Source organism: Pholis gunnellus (genome assembly GCF_910591455.1).
Source record: "Pholis gunnellus genome assembly, chromosome: 23".
Taxonomy (NCBI): Eukaryota; Metazoa; Chordata; class Actinopteri; order Perciformes; family Pholidae; genus Pholis; species Pholis gunnellus.
In genome coordinates, this window is record NC_136550.1 from 14,455,041 (window position 1) to 14,472,710 (window position 17,670).

The 17,670-nt window shown below is 43.0% G+C and overlaps 1 protein-coding gene across 1 annotated transcript in view; it reads right to left on the reverse strand.

The window, feature by feature from the left end:
• eml3 (EMAP like 3) overlaps nucleotides 1-17,670 on the reverse strand; it is a 40,742-nt gene that overhangs the window by 13,181 nt on the left and 9,891 nt on the right. The window contains exons 2-9 of the mRNA XM_079184861.1: nucleotides 11,476-11,652; nucleotides 10,587-10,698; nucleotides 9,885-10,391; nucleotides 7,010-7,120; nucleotides 6,755-6,783; nucleotides 3,204-3,239; nucleotides 1,587-1,707; nucleotides 1,282-1,431 (exon numbers count right to left, since the gene is read on the reverse strand). Of these exons, the coding sequence (XP_079040987.1) occupies nucleotides 1,282-1,431; nucleotides 1,587-1,707; nucleotides 3,204-3,239; nucleotides 6,755-6,783; nucleotides 7,010-7,120; nucleotides 9,885-10,391; nucleotides 10,587-10,698; nucleotides 11,476-11,652 (1,243 nt within the window). The remainder of the gene's footprint in view (nucleotides 1-1,281; nucleotides 1,432-1,586; nucleotides 1,708-3,203; nucleotides 3,240-6,754; nucleotides 6,784-7,009; nucleotides 7,121-9,884; nucleotides 10,392-10,586; nucleotides 10,699-11,475; nucleotides 11,653-17,670) is intronic.

The window sequence follows — 17,670 nt, forward strand, 5'->3', positions numbered from 1 at the left end:
GCACCATTAAAGCATAGAGGAGACTGGTGCAGCTGGACATGTTGTAAGTCAACTTGAACAACTCTTAAATCTACAGTAAAACATCTTGTATTTGACACTACCCCCCATTGCTTTTATTTTCCTCTCTATGTATGAAAACAGCACACATCTATTCTATTTCCCACATATTCATGCCAAAATCATGGAACTTGCGAGGTGTCCAAGTCAGAAATGGGATCCATTTTCCCCGTGTTCCCTTGGCTTCTGGGCCCCAAAAGTTGGTGAAAATATCTATTTGATGTGCACTAGTAAAATTTGGCATCTCTAGCACTTATCATAAATTTGTCCAAAACACTCATACTGTATAAATGTGAAAATAAATCCGCCTGTATGCTAGATGGTTGGTCTGAGAGCAGTTTAGAAACTCTATAATCGGGTTCAACTCCCTGAGTACATGTGTGTTAATGCTTTGATCGTCTCATTATTTGGTCAGGTTGCTCATGTTCATGGCTTCACGTTGAGAGCTTGGCAGTTAGGAACTAGGACTCAGTGTGATCTGTTGGGAAAACAGACGTTGGAGTTCCATACACTCCACTGAAGGCTGTGTAAATGGTATTTGCATGATGCCAGACATCACGCAGTCGGAAAGTTCCCTGCCTCTGAGACCTGATGTGAACCCGTTTCCTTTTTATCTTAGCTGTCAAAAGAGACATCAGATCACACATTGCTTCTTTTGTTTTGTGCTTAAAGTGGTTCAGAGACATGTGGTGACCTGCCAGCGGGCTGATTTCCTCCCAACTCTCTGGTACACACAATACTGCACCTGCCTCCATACGAGTTCCATATTGCTTTAGACAAATAACTCTTTATTTGCCCTTGGCGTGTGTTGATACCTCTTAACAGGGATAGATGGACTTGATGTTGTGACAGGTTCTAGTGGCCTGTAATGATTTAAATAGCTTTTAATAGAATTCATGTATGCCTGTATGTCCAAAGCTTTTCAACACACCACATGTTCTCAGGTGTCAACAACTGAATCGATATGATAGTGTAAAACAACGTGATCTCATGGGAAGGCGTACAAAAACCTGTCATGTCAACTTTTCCGTGTCATTTAACGCGATGTTCTTGTGAAATAAGTTACGTGTGCTTAAGTTAAATAGTCAACAGTCACATATGGACGGTTGTAAACAGGTGGTTACCATTGTGAATTTAAGCGAAACTACCCGGTTAGGTTTCAAGTAGAAGTACATTAGTGTGTTTAATTTGATTTGCGGATGATGAAAACTGTCTTCCACTGACCAGCGGACGCAATCGGTGTGTTTGTGATAGTGGCGTTGTGTGCGGTTGTTGATGTGGTAAAGCACGACCACACAGGCGATGAAGAACACCGCTTCACCCGTAGGAAGGAAGTACAGGTTGGCCCGGCAGTCCCGGCCCCGGTACCCATAGCTGGCATGGCAGAGTCAAGGTGACATTCATGTTAATCATTGGTCCTTTAATCCAGGAAACGAGCACACAGTGAGATCAGCACTGTCCAGATGGAACATAACCCTCATGAATAGAAACAAGAGGCTGAACGCCGCTGTGGCGGTCTAGAAGGATACACCCAGTCCAACTCCAGTCGCTCAGAGGGCGGCTCCATCTTCAGGTCTTCATAGTTCTGGATGTTAGAGGGGATGTACATGGTTATCGGCCGGCCTCGGATGAACATTTTGATGGACTGTTCTGGAAGACAAACACAGCAGAGGACCAGGAATGTAGTGGTGATACACAGAGAGGCAGACAAGGGTTTACTGTTTATTTCACCCATATCAGAATCAGAATCAGAACCGTTTATTGCCATGGTGTGTTGAACATACAAGGAATTTGACATGACGGGTGGTGCATAACATTTAACAATCAACATCCTATTCCTACTTCCTCTTACTGCCATTTAGTGTACATTGTAAATGATCAACTAATGTCCGGGGACTTTACTGAAGCTGCAGAGAGCCTTTATTATTTAAATATTGTTTTTTGAATTTACAATAGGTGTATCTACTCAACATTAAACAAATCTGAGGATTTGCCTGAAATTGTACAGGATCTCAGTTTTTCCAAAGAAGAGTCTCAGAACTTGTGTTCACTCGCCTGTTGCACAATGATCACGTCAGCTTTTCCCAAGTGAGAAAAAAAGAATCTGTTGATTCATTTTCTACGTCTGATTCAAAATTGATTTCTCTCCTGTGTTTATGACTTAAGAACAGGTGGTTTTGCCTAAATGATCTATGTTTTTTGTATTACTTTGTGTTACTCATTACTCATTTCGGCCACAAGAGGCACCACGAGCCCGTGTTCCAAACAGGACTAACAGTATGAATGTTTTCCTCCAGATGAGTTTTAGTACATAAATGATGTGTTATGTTATGTAACATTACTGTCATGTCTATCTTTTGACAAAAAATGTGTTTTAATCAGCGGTAAGTTCAACATGAACTTAAAGGAGCAGTGTGTAGGATTTAGTGTCATCTAGCGGTAAAGGTTGCAGATTGCAACCAACTGGATATCCCATCCCATCACTACCCCTACACTATTACACTACACTACCCCTTCATTTACACGCATGTCGGAAAACTACGGTGGCCTTCAGGTAATGTAGAAACATAAGAGGCTCTCTTTGGAGCCAGTGTTTGGTTTGTCCGTTCTGGGCTACTGTAGAAACATGGCGGACTCCGAGAAGAGGATCCGCTCCCTGTCTAGATATGAAGGGCTCATTCTCAGCTAACGAAAACACAACGACTTAGTTTCAGGTGGTTTTCCACTAATAAAACCACCTTGTTATGGATATTATCATCAATATCTTCAATAAATCCTGCTAAATCCGACACACTGTTCCTTTAAACTGCCTTAATTGATCATTTAGGGGACTTTCGGGCAGCAGGAAAAGCTGAAAGAAAAAAACATCTGACATACATGAGTGTATCTCACCTTATAACGTTGTATCAGTTAACGTGTTAGCAAACAACACAAAGCAACATTATCACCCCTTTGTAATTCTTTTCTGTCCACCTGATGAATCTAAATCCAGTATTCAGCATGGTTATACTCATCAGCTGCCAACAGATAACAGCAGGAAACTGGTGCTGCAGTGAATGGGTTATTGCTGGAAAAGTACAGCCTGCTTTGTTGATGCTCTGCATAAAGAGAGCCACAGACATAAAGGGACATAATAGCAGGTCTACCTTGGCTGTAGGTTCCTCTTCTGGATCCCGGGGATCCTGTGTGAGAATGAAAGCATGAGGTTAGCCACACAAATAAACACCTAGATCCTCTTAGCTTTAAGTCACAGCTGATTCCAGCCACAGCTGACCTAAGTTTAACATTAGGATCCCGCCGTAGGATCTATTCCCATTCTTTTACGAGATAGATCTATGAGCTCTGAATTTCAAGCTGGGTTCTATTTTCCATTTATTTCGGGGAATTCTAACATGGCTCTCTTCCCTTGGCAATGGTTGTGTTATTTTATGAGACGGGACGGGACAGGACGGGACGGGGGACGGGGGGGGGGGGGGGGGGGGGGGGGGCAAGCAGCAAGGCAGAGCAGACTGAAATGTGACTGCTCAGACTCAGGGTCCGTAAATATCTGTCTGTCTGTCTGACCATAAGTCTGGTGGTAACTGGTAAGAGGCCAGAGAGACACCTTGAGAAGGGACTTACCAAGACAGGAACCTCATTCTGGCAAAAATCAGTGAGGAGGGAACAGGAAGAAATAAATCAAAACTGGACAAGAAAAGAAGAAAAACTCGTTCCTGTTTCACCCGTCGATTTAATAAAAGGCCAATAAGAACATTAAGAACACTGCTCACAGTTCATATGAGAGTGAAGTCACGAATCCCTGTTTGGAGAATAGTATCACACATATTAAAGACAATTAAAGACTTTTGAGTAATTAAAAAAAACAACACAGCGGGACCGTCCCATGTAGGACAGAAGCCCCGAGAGACAAGTGAAGTAATAAAGGTTCTGCCAGAATAGTCTTTTCTTCTATTCCTTCATTTCTTTCATCTGTAAAAAAGTTGGAAGAAAAAAAGGTTTTGCCAGGTGTACGAGCCACCAGGGGAGGACTTGAACAAAATGTTTTTTTGGCGACCTCCTCCGCAAAGCTGACCATCCATCATTCCGTCAGGTGGGCTGGAGTGGTGCGGCAGCTCGGCTAACCACAGTGGATGTGATTCCAGGCAGCGCCCACGGCCCCAAACTGGCCCCGCTGAGTTTGGCTTCACAAGAACTCACATCAAAAAAGGAGTTTGAAACGTCCTGTTGAGTGACACTTCTGGTGTTCACAGGGTTGCCATAAAGGAAGCCTTTTAAATGACCTGGTGGCTTTCAGCTGGATGTCAAAGTGAAGTTTTGTGTCAGCAGTTATCCAGGCAGGTTGTCCAGAAGGAGAAGTACTGGCTCGCCAGACTCTATCCGTAGCCATTATTATTAGTTACTACTACACCTACGTTATCACTCTATTGGAAGAGCTGTCCAACACCCAACGCATCCATTGGTAGCACAGATGTACTGACATTTTCATACCGATTAGAACAAAATGTACTTTAATTGACTGATTTAGAAATAGGAATAATTATTATTTAGGATGTATTTTGGGGAATATGGTTATACATAATATAACTTTTATTTCTGCATATTTTTGTAATGATGTTAAAAACAACGCTCTTAATAACCGCTACCACAGGATCTGCTTTGACTAAAAGTAGTCTAGCTTAGCATAAAATAGCCTAGCTTTGCATAAAGACGAAGTGGGGGAAATGGCTATTCTAGCTCTGTTCAAAGTTAAAAAAATATGCCTACCATCATATCAATTAACATGTATCTCATTTGTTTAATTCGTACGTAAATAGAAATGTAAAAAGGTAAATTTGATGATTTCTTGGTGCTGTAGCAGCAGTTCATCTGTCCATCCAGCAATTTTTGAAAAAAATTGGTAACAACAGTGTCAATCACATCAACGCTTGCTGCCAAATTTTCCACTGGCATCAACTAAGAGAATTCTTCTTTTGCTTGACTTTCACAAACAACGTGAGAGAGTGAGTGTCCTCTGGCACTCTGTACTGTAGGAACGAGGATTATAAAAAGGACTAACCGTAACCAGAGTGAAGGCCAACGCTCATAAAAAAGCTACGCTAACCACAAGTGCGGTCGGTTGGGAAATGCACTCATTTTTGCACAAATGACTACATGTGTGAACCAGTGAGAAGCTGCATGGGCACAAGTACAGAAGTATCATTCAACTCTGGCTTTGCCAACACTGAAGTCAGGAAAACTTGAAAAAAGTCCCTGATTATAACAATGCAGCGTGTCTATATTTGTTCCTCTCAAGATTATACTTCTGTTACACTACAGACAGCATTCACTGGGAGGGAACATTTCATGCTGTGCTGTTTTTGCATTGAACTCCAAATAAAAGGTCACCTGTCAATCAAATGGCCCTGTTTCCATGCAAACACCCTGTCCTATGCTGTCTAGCTATAGACAGGCAGCATGCTAAGGAAAATTGGCAAGAACATTTTTTTTGCATCAATTGGGTAAATTAATATGAAAGTGATTCAAAGAATTTCCAAAAAGAGCTTCTGCCAGTGTGTTACTATGGTAACCCTCTCCCCGTGGCTCTTCAGCTCTTGGTTTACGTGAGTCTGGTCGAGTCTACGTTTCTGATTGTCTGTGTGCAGGTGTGTCTTTGTCTCCTCCACATCTTCTAATAATGGAAGATGAGCGCGACAATACAGTTCACCACCGTCAAACTCTGACTTTCACAGCATGTGGACCATCATAATGCTGCTTAGCATTGTATTCTTTGTTTTACTGACTACTACACAACAGGACAGGGAAAAGGCTTTTACAGGTTTCTTGAGCCAGGATATTTTGCAAACATGTGCAAACGTATGACTAAGGTACTGCAAAAACCTGATCATGACTGGAATAATAGGAGACTTGTTAACACACTTATTATGAATTACTGCAGAGGCGTTGCAGGGTGGGTGTAAGGTCAAAATTCTTACTGGAGGAGAGGAATGTCTTATTAATTGGAATATATTTAATACCTTCTCATCACACTTAACTGCACACATGGTTAAAAAAACGAAGCCTAAACTATCACAAGCTGCCCAAAACCATTTACCTGCACAATCATATAAAAAGTAGCCCAATTCATCTTTGGCTAAGTCTCGCCCCCGGCTGCTACTCTGTCAAGATGTCAGGGTTACCCAGGAGCCCACACTGTCACTAACTGTACTTCCTGCATAAATATGATCACATTTTTGTGTCTGATGCTACGCTATGATTGGCTAGTCTGCCTTTGAGGGATGGGACTTAGCAGGAAGGTCAGTTGGGAAGAATACCACCCGATCTGGTGTGACATCCTACAGCTTTACACACAGGCAAAAAGGAACCTTAAGCAGCACTGTTTATGCCTGTATGCCTAAAATCTCTTATGTGAAATAACCAAAACTTGGTTAGCAGGAAATGCGTATTAAGAAATCGAGAGATGTGTTTTCAGGGCCTCTAATCACTGCATTCTGACTCAGGTTCACCCCTGCAAACCACGGTTTGTGATTTGCCAAAAATCTTGTTTTTCATCTAGTCTTCAAGATTCTGTGTTAAATACCTTGTGTATATGGCAAACTGAATCCCTTGGCCATTTGGATAAAGTGGTGAACACAGTGATTGTGGTCTCAGTTTCAGGATGAAAGGCATGACAAAAAAAAAAGCTGAAAAGATACATCACCTGCACCGGCGACCAGCTCCTTCGCTCGGCTGTGGAGACAGAAAATAACGGTGTGAGACAAAAAATATGACACTGTTTCAAGAAGTTAGTAGCTTAGCTCAGTCGCTTTCATGGAATTTCATTATTATTCATAGGGGCCATCAGTGTTCCAGCAAGTGTCTCTTTGATGAGATATGAGAGGCTGCAGCAGCCTTAGGAAACAGTGAGCTGTGTGACTGTGTGGTGACAGCTGTGAGTGATGGCAGCGTGGCTCACTTCTCCAGGCTGGGGGAGCGGGTGAGGAGGTTGGCCGAGGACGCCGCCTTCTTGTCCAGACGTTTCCTCTGCTTCTCCGGGTTCCCCAGTTTCTCGCTGTTCCTACGAACCCTGGAACACCAGAGCGGACAGAAATCTGCTTCAGTTTCCAGCGGTAAACACGCAGATTTACCATCGGAATTTGGTTGATGATTTCAGACAGACGTAGATAAAAGCAGCATCCTATTTCTAGCTGGCAACCGTTGATGTTGCTGGATAAAACTGCAATTGTCGTAGGCAGATTTGATCAACTGTAGTAGAGATGGTTAAGAAAGTAGACGGCACATTTTAGTGTCATATCCGGTGTCAGTGTCACGTGGGTTTCGTCACTGCCCCGCCTCTTTAGGGGATCAGTGGCCCATCTCCAATGGGAGAACTGAACATGAACACAGATTATGACCAATTATTTTGCTCCATAGTCAGAGAAGTAAATATTGGACCCATTTTTCACAAGCCTTATATCTTCCGAACATATGAATCAGGAGGAAATGTACTTTGTTTGAGACCTTTCTCTGTCTCAGCAACACACTTTTGCGAGATCTGGCAACACAGATATCTCTTCTCTCTGTTGTTGCTCAACAGTCGGTCTGGTGACGTTACTAGTCTAGCGTAAGCCAAACTGTGTCAAGATTTCAAGCTAATGTCAACTAACATTTGCGAACGCCCTGGCCAAATCATTTTCGTAATGCTAAATATGGCTGTCAGCTGTCTAAACATCTAATGTTAGCAAAAAGAAAATATAACTACATTTGTTCGGGCCTAATTAGGAGACAGGAGGTGCATACCATTTCATTGGCTCGGCTTGTGATGGTTCATCTTTTGTTAGAGTATCTTTGGCTATAGCTAGTTAATTAGCTTTAACTCCTGGAGTTAGTTTAAACACTAGAGAAGACTAACAGGTCAACGGCAAAAAGTTAACAGGATAAGCTAATGTGTTGGCAAACAATCGCAAATTTATCTGGGTAAACTTCCCCAAATCCATTACACAGCAGGACAGAGCAGCTAACGTTAAACTCCACACTGCCTCCCACGCAGTGAATGTTCCAGTCCTCCACTGGGCCTTAGGTGTAGTTAGCTAATGAGATGCTAACTCTTGGCCTTGGAAATAAGTTTAGGTTACTACAGGCTGACTTTGAAGCAGACAAACACATAACAAGAAGTGGAACAGGTTGTAAACAAGACAAAAGGTCATCTAGAGCAGGAAGTAGGTCTGATAATAATCTGATAATTGTAGTTTGGGAATTGGGACTCTTGTGCCCTTTTCTTTCTCTTTCAAACAAGTTTGGCTAACACGGAGGTTTGTTTACAATCTGTCTGATCACGTTTCTTGTCCCGTCAAACTTCTTTTTAAAAATGACATCTTGTTCCCTGATCACATAATAAGAACTTGGGGAGTTCAGTGTCATCATCATTACTGATAGAAGTGTACCATGAATACTGGACCCAGTTGTAATAAACTGTAATTACCTTTTAACTACTGGCTTATAACTAATTATCGGCCATCACCCAAACTCCCAATTCTAAACAGGCAACTTGTAGAAGAGAGGATTGGTGAGGGTCAAGACAAATGAACATGATTACCTACAATCAAACTGTTCTGAACCATAATTAATCTCTTATTGTCTCTGAGGAATTCTTGCGACACACCCTGTTTCCTGATGACATGCCGTTGTAACAGCAGCATCAATACATCTTTGGTGTCTATCTACCACGGAACGAGGAAGTGAAACTCAGCTTGCAACCACCCCCTCCTCCCAAATCTCTCTACTACTAATCTGAAGTAAAGTTGAATGAAGGTGTCGTAGGCTGAGCAGCGACGCACGACGATCCCAGTACCTCAGAGGGGCATGGCAGAGCTGAGCGGAGGGACGAGAGCACATGTTACCCATCACCAATGAAACCCGTTTCCAAGCCACAACAAGGAAATCGGACAAAAGAACACATGCATGCACATGCCATACACAAAGCAGCAGTGCTCTGGCACTGTGCTTTCTCATCACTTCAAAGGCAGTCGTTTGAGAGCAAATGACAGCATGCAAAAGATCCTTGATTCGTTTGAGGAAGACAAAGTTAAAAGTGTGATTAAGAAAGAGCAGATCTGCATTAAAAATCATCAAGATTTCAGGCAGTTTGTGTGTTTCTGCAAAACCCAGTTGAATGGCAGATCCTTAGTGGCACTGTGTCAACTCCTCACATCTGTATCGTCTCACAGAACCATCAACCTTAATTCTCTGTGGCTACAGTGAAGTTGTATCCTGGAGGACCACTCTGGAGGTTCTTTTGATGGGTATTAACTCTGATGGATGCTGTTTGGACGAATATGCCATTTCAAAATATTTTGTTACATCTGTACAATCGTATAAACCCCCTGACCTTTCTCGATCAGTCTCAGTGTATAAATGCTGTAACCCTAGCCCCTTTTGTTCAGTTTGCTGTGTTCAATTACCCTCACATCACATTTTCCATTGGGTTCCAATCTGTGTGCCGTGATGCTAATCTTAGATATGTCACTCAGTGCGGACGAGTGCGGCCATTGTGTTCCACTAAGGCTTATTGTTTCCCTCGGCCCCTGCTCAAACATATGGGAAAGAAAGCACATGGAAGCTGGAGAGAACATGACAACAGAACATGTCATCCCCGATCGTGCTGTCTGCAGCATAATCACACCCTGGCAACCTGATCACCTCACAAGGGGGTTTGCAGCGCAACTGGGGTTTGCAGTCACTCAAGTCAGAATCAAGACATTTTTTGATTAGTCCTTAAAAGCCATGCGATCAATCACGAGAGAGAAGATGATTAAGGAGACGGCGGTGGTGAGGGTGGCGAGATCACCCACAGCGGTTTCTTCTCTCCTTCCTGGATGGGGTGCAGGGGGCCGGAGCGGGAGCTGAGATTGGAGTCTGAGGTTCTGACCGAGGCCGAGGCAGAGCCCAGCTCCTCTGGGGAGCAGCTTCCGTCCTGGAAGTCCTGGAGGCATCTGATCGTGGTGGGCTGAATGGACTCCTCCACCGACGACGTCCAACTCAGCTCCTTTTCCTGCTCCCCTCCTCCTTCTTCATCTTCCTCCTCATCCTCCTCCTCCTCCTCTTCCAACCCGGGGGCACGGTGGAGCTTGGCCCGTGTCCCCTCAACAAAAGGCTGCCCCGGAGGGAGGGCGTCCTCCAGTTGCAGGCTCTGGACGCGCCTGGGGAGAGGGACCCTGTCCTGCCCAGTGTCCTGCCCTGGGAGGATGGGCTCTGTCTGGGTTGACCTGTCCAGGGTTGCTGATCTGGGTCTCGGTATCATGGACACTGGGCTTCCTATGTGGCCATTGGCATTGGTCACAATGCTGTCGGACAGTTGGCTAGAGATAGTTCAAAGGTTGAGGTCAACACGGAAGAGTCATACAAATTACACATCATATGAACACAAGCAGGCTTCTGAACGGACTAGCATGCCTCTGATGTAGCAACAATATGGCTATACATGAAGGGAAATAAATGATGGCCACTCATCATCCATGCTGTTTATCTGAGCCCTTAGCATGTTGGTCCAGTACCTGGCAGGGTGGCGGATCCCATCAACGGCTGAGCTGGAGGAAAGTCTTTTGCTGCCTGTGCAACCATCAGAGCAGCACACATGGTTCAGCACTCGAGCAGCACCTGGGTTCACTGGGTGGAACAAAAGTTGATTATTATTTGATTGACGTCTCTTGATTGTTATTTCTGAGTGAAACTGCACTGGTGTGCTCGGTATGTCCAGTAGTTTTTCATGAACAGCGGTCAGAGATTTATAGTGTGGACCATATAGGACAGCGTTTTTATTTTGGAATTTGTTGATACTGTCACAGATACCCAAGATTAAAAACCAATACCATCACAATATTTTATTTGATACTTTAGCTTGTCAGTCACTGGTACAATTCCCAAAATGTATAGTTCATCAACTCGCTAAGAATTTTAAACGGAAATACATAAGGCACTATATCTAGTTACGATGTTTAGTTAAGATTAAGCATCAGTGAGGGCCGCTTCCGACAATCTTTCAGAGAACGGACACTCTGAGTACTAAGTGCAATTCCCTCAAAGAGAGAAGGTCTCAGAGTGTGCACCGTCATCCCCATTTATACAATTTAACATGTGTCGCCCCTCTCTATAATGCCTTTAGTAGCGGCCATTCAAATCAGGTAAACACACTTTTGCATTTAAATGAGTTTGGACATCAAATTGTTTGATCTAGTTTGAAGCATACTGAGACCTTTGGAGATGTCAAAGATAATGTTTCTCTGTACAAAATCAAAAATGGACTATTTAATCCAAGGTTAGGTTCCTTTACTGACAATGTAAAATATTTTGCATAGGTCTTTGCACATGCACTGGTAATGTGTGAAAAACACTGGGCAATGTTCTACCACCCAATGTACCATGAGCATGTTGAAGATCACTCACCTGCAATGAGCTGCTGTTTCAGTAATGGTAAGAGCTGATCATGGAGGCGGATCCTGCGCAGGGCGTCAGCCAACGAGGATTTCAGCAGTGTGATCTCATCTTCCTGCGCCTGCAGACGCACCTCCATCATGGAAGCTCGGTCTGGGAAGTCGGTGCTGCCGTCTGCCGACGCGTCGTCTGTAAAAGAGACCATAAAGGTGGCTCAGGAAAGCTGGGCTAATTTGTGAGAAGCCTGGATGGAATGAGCCAAACAAACGAACCAGGATTTATCGGTTTTATCATCACATCAACAAAACCACTTCCATAAAAAGCCAAAGAGAAACTTTGAGCAGCATGTTGTCGACCAGCGATGAGCTCAAACACAAGTAGACATCATGTTTGTTCAGTTTGTTGGAGCGCTCTGTTTCTAATTATCTTGGGCGCAAATCAAGTGAGTTAAGTAAATTCAATGTTAAGTGCTGTGCAGAATGTATAAGACGCAACATGGCATTACACAACATTGAAGTAGTAAATAGGACTCCAGCGTCAAGTCATTTAGTTTACTGCAAGAAATTATGATAATTAACAACCAATCAGAAGAACATCTGCACTTCGTCAGTTGTACAATGTAGTTTTGCAGGCTGTTTTTTTTTTTTAATCTGGGTCAAGCGAATAAAAACAACTTGCAGTCTCTATTGATGGTAGCTTGGCTATTTCAAAACGGCGAGTTTGTGCAGGATGTACCGTGTCGCGCAACTGACGATTCTCTCTGACCAGTGTTTTAACTCCACCCTCTAGTATCGGCGCAGCTCGCTTGGAACCATGACCGAGGTGGTGCCAAAAAAAACTTTTGTTCATGGAAAACAAAAAAAAGATGATAGAAACACTGATGGAAACACAATTACACTGCAGTGTTTCCCCTATATTTTTAAGGATTGTGTAAAATCCGCCTGACATTTGGTTGGAAATAGAAAAGGAAACAGGACATGAGAACATGCAAACAATTCTGTAATAGCGGACTAAAAGTATAACAGAAATGTTCCGCTTCTAAAGTCACTCGAGTGTCATTCCTGTGTGTGTGTGCGTGTGTGTGTGTGTGTGTGTGTGTGTGTGTGTGTGTGTGTGTGTGTGTGTGTGTGTGTGTGTGTGTGTGTGTGTGTGTGTGTGTGTGTGTGTGTGTGTGTGTGTGTGTGTGTGCGAACCAACTTTTAAAATATCACATTGATGGCATTTCTGCATTGTGAGGACACTTTGGCAGGTCCTCACTATTTCAAAGGACTGTCTGAAGGTCATGATTTGGTTTTAAGGTTCAGGTTATGTTTATGTTTAGGTTAAGGTTCGGGTAGGAGTTGAGGCTAGGCATTTAGATGTGATGGTTTAGGTAACGGGCTAGCGAGTGCATTTTGTCAATGGTCCTCACAAGTACAGAAAAACAAACACGTGTGTGTTTTCTGGCACGCTGTCCATTTGAAGAGGGGATCACAGCTGCTTGGAGCATTGTACTCAAACAGAGGAGTGTCTCTCAAAGACCTCATTGTGTGTTGAGTAGGGCTACAGTTCTGGTGTGTGTTTGTGTGTATGAGAGGCACACAGCTGGTTCTGGTCCAAAACGTGTGCGTGTACGCGCGTGTGTGGAACGCCTCCTTCTGTTCTTGTGTCACTGGATGGAACAAAGCTGTGCATAGTGAGCATCAGGAGGATATTTTCCTGCTCCAGTTCAACTCAGCTGTGTTGGTAGTTCTCATGATTACTCAGCCACTCGATTCTTGCTCAGCCATTTTAGGTTTTGTTTTTGCACTGCAGGCCAATAAAGCACCAGCGTTAATTGACCGAGAAGTTCCGAGGAAACGTTCCCACTCAGTAATAAGTAGGTAAGAGGTCCTCAGACACCACTCCTCTCTGCACAAATCCTTTAAAGACCGCTCCACTCAATTTTGAGATCAAGAACCTGGAATAAGACAGTGCTTGTAATCGTAGTTGGAAAGGCCAAGTCATACTTTCCCCTTCCGCTTTGATCAGTGTGATATAAATGTCGTCATCTGCCCATTTTTCGCACGGACCCCTTTAGAAGACGTCAGATTCCTGATCAGCTTCTAATGTGAAACATCGGCAGGAAGCGTTTGTTCTTTCTGACTGTGGTGTGGTGATAACGCCTCTGAAATGTTACATTAATCAATAAGTAATACAGCAATATCTATCTTGACACCATTTGCCACCAACATCTACTGCTCATACCCAACCAAGAAAGGCTGAAGCAGCATAAAGTCTACTGAACTGATGAAGGATGTGTTGTATTATTTTATTCTTTAATCATTTTAATTAGCTTTACGAGACAAAAGTGTACAAAGGATTTTGTTAAAACTTCATATGCAATCACCTAGAGACTGAGGGTCGGGTCATGCTCCGTCAGGACCAGTTCACACAACGTGTCATCAATTCAAAGCAGTGATTGTGACTTTGGTGAGTCTGAACTACCCTTTAATGTTTGTAGGTGTCTAAAATACATCTTCAACAGTACATTGCTTGGCTCACGTGCTGGTACTCCTGTGTGTTTCTACAATCTACTGTAGGTAACACACTGACTATGGAGAAGAACCTCATACAAGCCCACTTCAAAACATCCAAACTATCTCTTTAATTAAGACCATGTAGCTTAACTAAAACCAGTGATGTTTCAAATTGCAATTCAGTGGACAAAGGACAGTTGGGATTTGAATCAAGAATGGATCCTGAATGGAATCATGACACCAAGAACTGCAATCACAGTCCAACTGTGACATTTTGTTAAGATTGCCACCTGTATAAAAGTTTGACCCAGACTAAAAGGTCAACCTAAAGTCCTATCGTCACACTGATGATGATCTGTCCTTGGTCAAGACAGGAGCACATTTATTCAGTTCTCATCCATGAAGAGTTTACACCAGCTTATAATAAAACACACTCAAAGAGTTAAACACAGTGTCGTAGGGGGAATCTAAACAAAGGTCATTCTGCTAACACAGAATGACGTGTCACTAAACAGCACTGGCAGGTTTTATGAGGCGGTCTGACCAGAAATGAGCTGACGAACAATAAAAGCCATCAGCTGTGACTGCGACTGGACATCATTCATAACAACATATCACACAAGGCCCTGAGGGAACCAGTGGAAGGAGATGACCACACTACCACTACCATCACTTCAAACCACAAAACATCCTGAAGTTAGCCTGTTAGGTTGTCACCACAGAGAGAAAGGCTGGTATTATTTGTACAGACATGAGAATGAGTTCTCTGATCTCTTATGAAATCTCCACGTTTCCTTTGTGCTCTAAAGATGTTTCATTACTGCAAAACAAAGGTCCTTGAACTCTTTTCTAAGAAACTAGTCGAACCCTGGTCTGCACTTGGCGCGCAGCCAATCTTTACTGCTTCACTGAAAGATTTCATCAGCCTGCTATTAACATGTAAATGATCTGCCCATTTATCGGTGCTTTGTCTCAACCTGTCTTTTCCTTAGCTTAGCAATTTTCCCCAAGAATGCCAACTGAAAACACATAAAGAGTTAACCTTCAGATTCACCTGCTCAGCTCGCTGTAATACGGAGCGCCGGGAGGGACATGGAGGGGAAGATAAAGAAAGATCTCACAGTCCTGATAAACTTTCATCTAGGTCAATGTAAAAAAAGAAATGTTTAGGTCGATGTACTGCCGGGTCGGTTCTGGATTGGCCTCAAATATAAAGATGAGACAAGAATTAGCGAGTTAGCGCGCCCCGCGGTCTCTCGGCCTTCGGTAAGCGGTTAGCTGTAGCTCAAATACAGGCACACCACTGTGGCCCCCGACTGGCTGAATTTGAGTTGCTACAGCTAAACGCTAACTGAAAGTCTCTGGCGCTGGCGTCCACTCTCTCTAGCTAATTCTTATCTCATTTAATTTACCTAAAGTTCTTTTAAATCTTTTTTTTTTGCCCCTCCATGTTTGTTGAATTATTTTTGGTTCAAAATGTTGCCTATAATTCTAGGACCTTTAAAGCCATAATGTAGGTTTTCATCATTTCCTGCTAGTACACTGTAGCTCGAAAAATACCAGATGAATCACTTCTACAATTCTATTAGGCATACAAATCATACATTTGTATTCCTGATACAGAAATTAAAATATTGATATATAGTGTATATATATGAAGCCTTCAGTAAATTACAACAGAAAGTAAACGGTCCCTTTGATATCTGTACATGGAAGCCAGCCTGGATCCAGACAGCATAGTGACCTTCATCACCAGGAGATGTCAGCCTCTTTGCAACTGAGTGATGTAAAAACAGCCAGAGGCCTCGTGGAAGTGTTGGCACACCAGGGTTATGATTCACTGTGGCTCTTAAAGACATTTTCCTTTGGTGTAACCGTTTCACTGGAACAGGCATTTCATCATCAGCAGTGTTGCGAAATGCCTGGAGCTGATCCAGCTGGGCAGGGGAGGAACTGTTCCCTCCACAATAAAGGTCTACTTGAAAAACGCTGCACACTGATTATTCTTCAGAATAGAAAGTTCAGAGTGGAACACGGCTGACTAAATGTAGGAGTAACATTTGAGACCAGCTCTCAAGTGATCACATGATTAGTCAAGTATACGCTCTGAGAAAAGAATTAACCCCGTTTGTTCTTTGTCAGGAATTTTTGTAACTTTCTTATTTTAAGTTTGAGAAAACATCAGCTTCAGTCTGACTTTAAATTAAATCATTTCTATATGGAAGACAGGGTTACAGACTCCAGTGGAGGTGGTGGGAGAAAGGAAAATGATGGCTAAGCTATCATTCCTAATGGAGAACATGCTCCCCCCATGTCTAGGGTTTTTATTGTGAAAGGTAAGAACAAAATGATGTACTTCCTTTGCCAAGGTTGAAAGGGGCAATACAGTTTGCTGCCTTTGCTTTGTTGGTTGTGAACTATAGTGTACGAAATATTGACCTTGTTCTGCAAAATAAATGACATACATTGCATATTTGCCACGTGATGTTTGCATTCTGTGTGAAAGTACTCATGTAAAAAAAATTTATATAAAAAATGTATTGATATGCGAAGGCCTTTACACGCTTTAAGGTCAACAGGTGCTGATAAATGCCAGCCTGTCTTCAGTCAGTGTAATATCAAAATCACAGAAATTTAATTTTAGAGTAATTTTAGAGTCCTGCAGGATTTACTCATCTTTTATTACAAAAAGCTGACTGTTAAAATAAACTCCATTTAAGATGAGGTTGGCATTCCAACCAACCTCATCTTGGGTTGGTTGGGATGCCTCCTCCTCCGTATTCACAACCATTACCTTGTGTGAGGCAGTTGGATTCGCGAGATCACGCAAGAATCATGAGATCACGCAAGAATCTTTACTGTGGTGGAAGCGGTATTCCCACATCTCTGCTGGTGGATACATTTGTACCGTGGCGTGGTGTATAAGGTGTAATCCTTTATCATTACAGGCTATGTTTTGTTTAATCGACTGACTCACTTACTCCTACAGCTGGAGCTGCATCAGCTGGGTGTATAGTTCACAATTAGCAGTGGATTGTTAATGTGTGCATTGGACATCATTGTTGCTCCACGTAATGACCTCTCCTTCCTTCCTGCTGCTGTGACCTACATTCAGCTAGTATCAAAATGAGCTAAATGGAAAATGCCACCACTGCCAAGACAATAATAATGTCAGCTCAAACAACAAGGGAAAGACACCTCAACTCAATGTGATCATCTTAATCTGCTCAGGTCAGAGCGATGAGGAGAGCAGCTCTCATCTGACCTGACTGGCTTGATGTCTCTACAGAGAGATTGTACTTCCTCCCCGACCTGTCAGAGTAAAAGCCTGCGTAGAGACGTCTGGCCTGTGGCCTGTGCACATAAGAGGAAGTGACACAAGCAGCTACTAAGGAACTTCAAGGGAGACCACACACACAATGCAGGCATGCTTGTATCAAAGCACTAGCTGCAGGTTTTAGAGAACATAACAGAAGATCAAATACTGTTGGGTTTCGGTTCAGGGTTAGGACTGTGTGGGGTTTGCTACATCCAGGGCCGCTCTAAACCAGTTAGTTCTGTATCAGTGTAAAAACATCCAGATAACAGAATCAGCTCAGTAGCTCACATGGTAAATTCAGCTGATTGTCCGTTTCAACAGCACTAATCCATCAGTATCATCAGTAACAGTGTCTGAGTCATGTGATGCTCACTACTCGGCTGCTGTCAC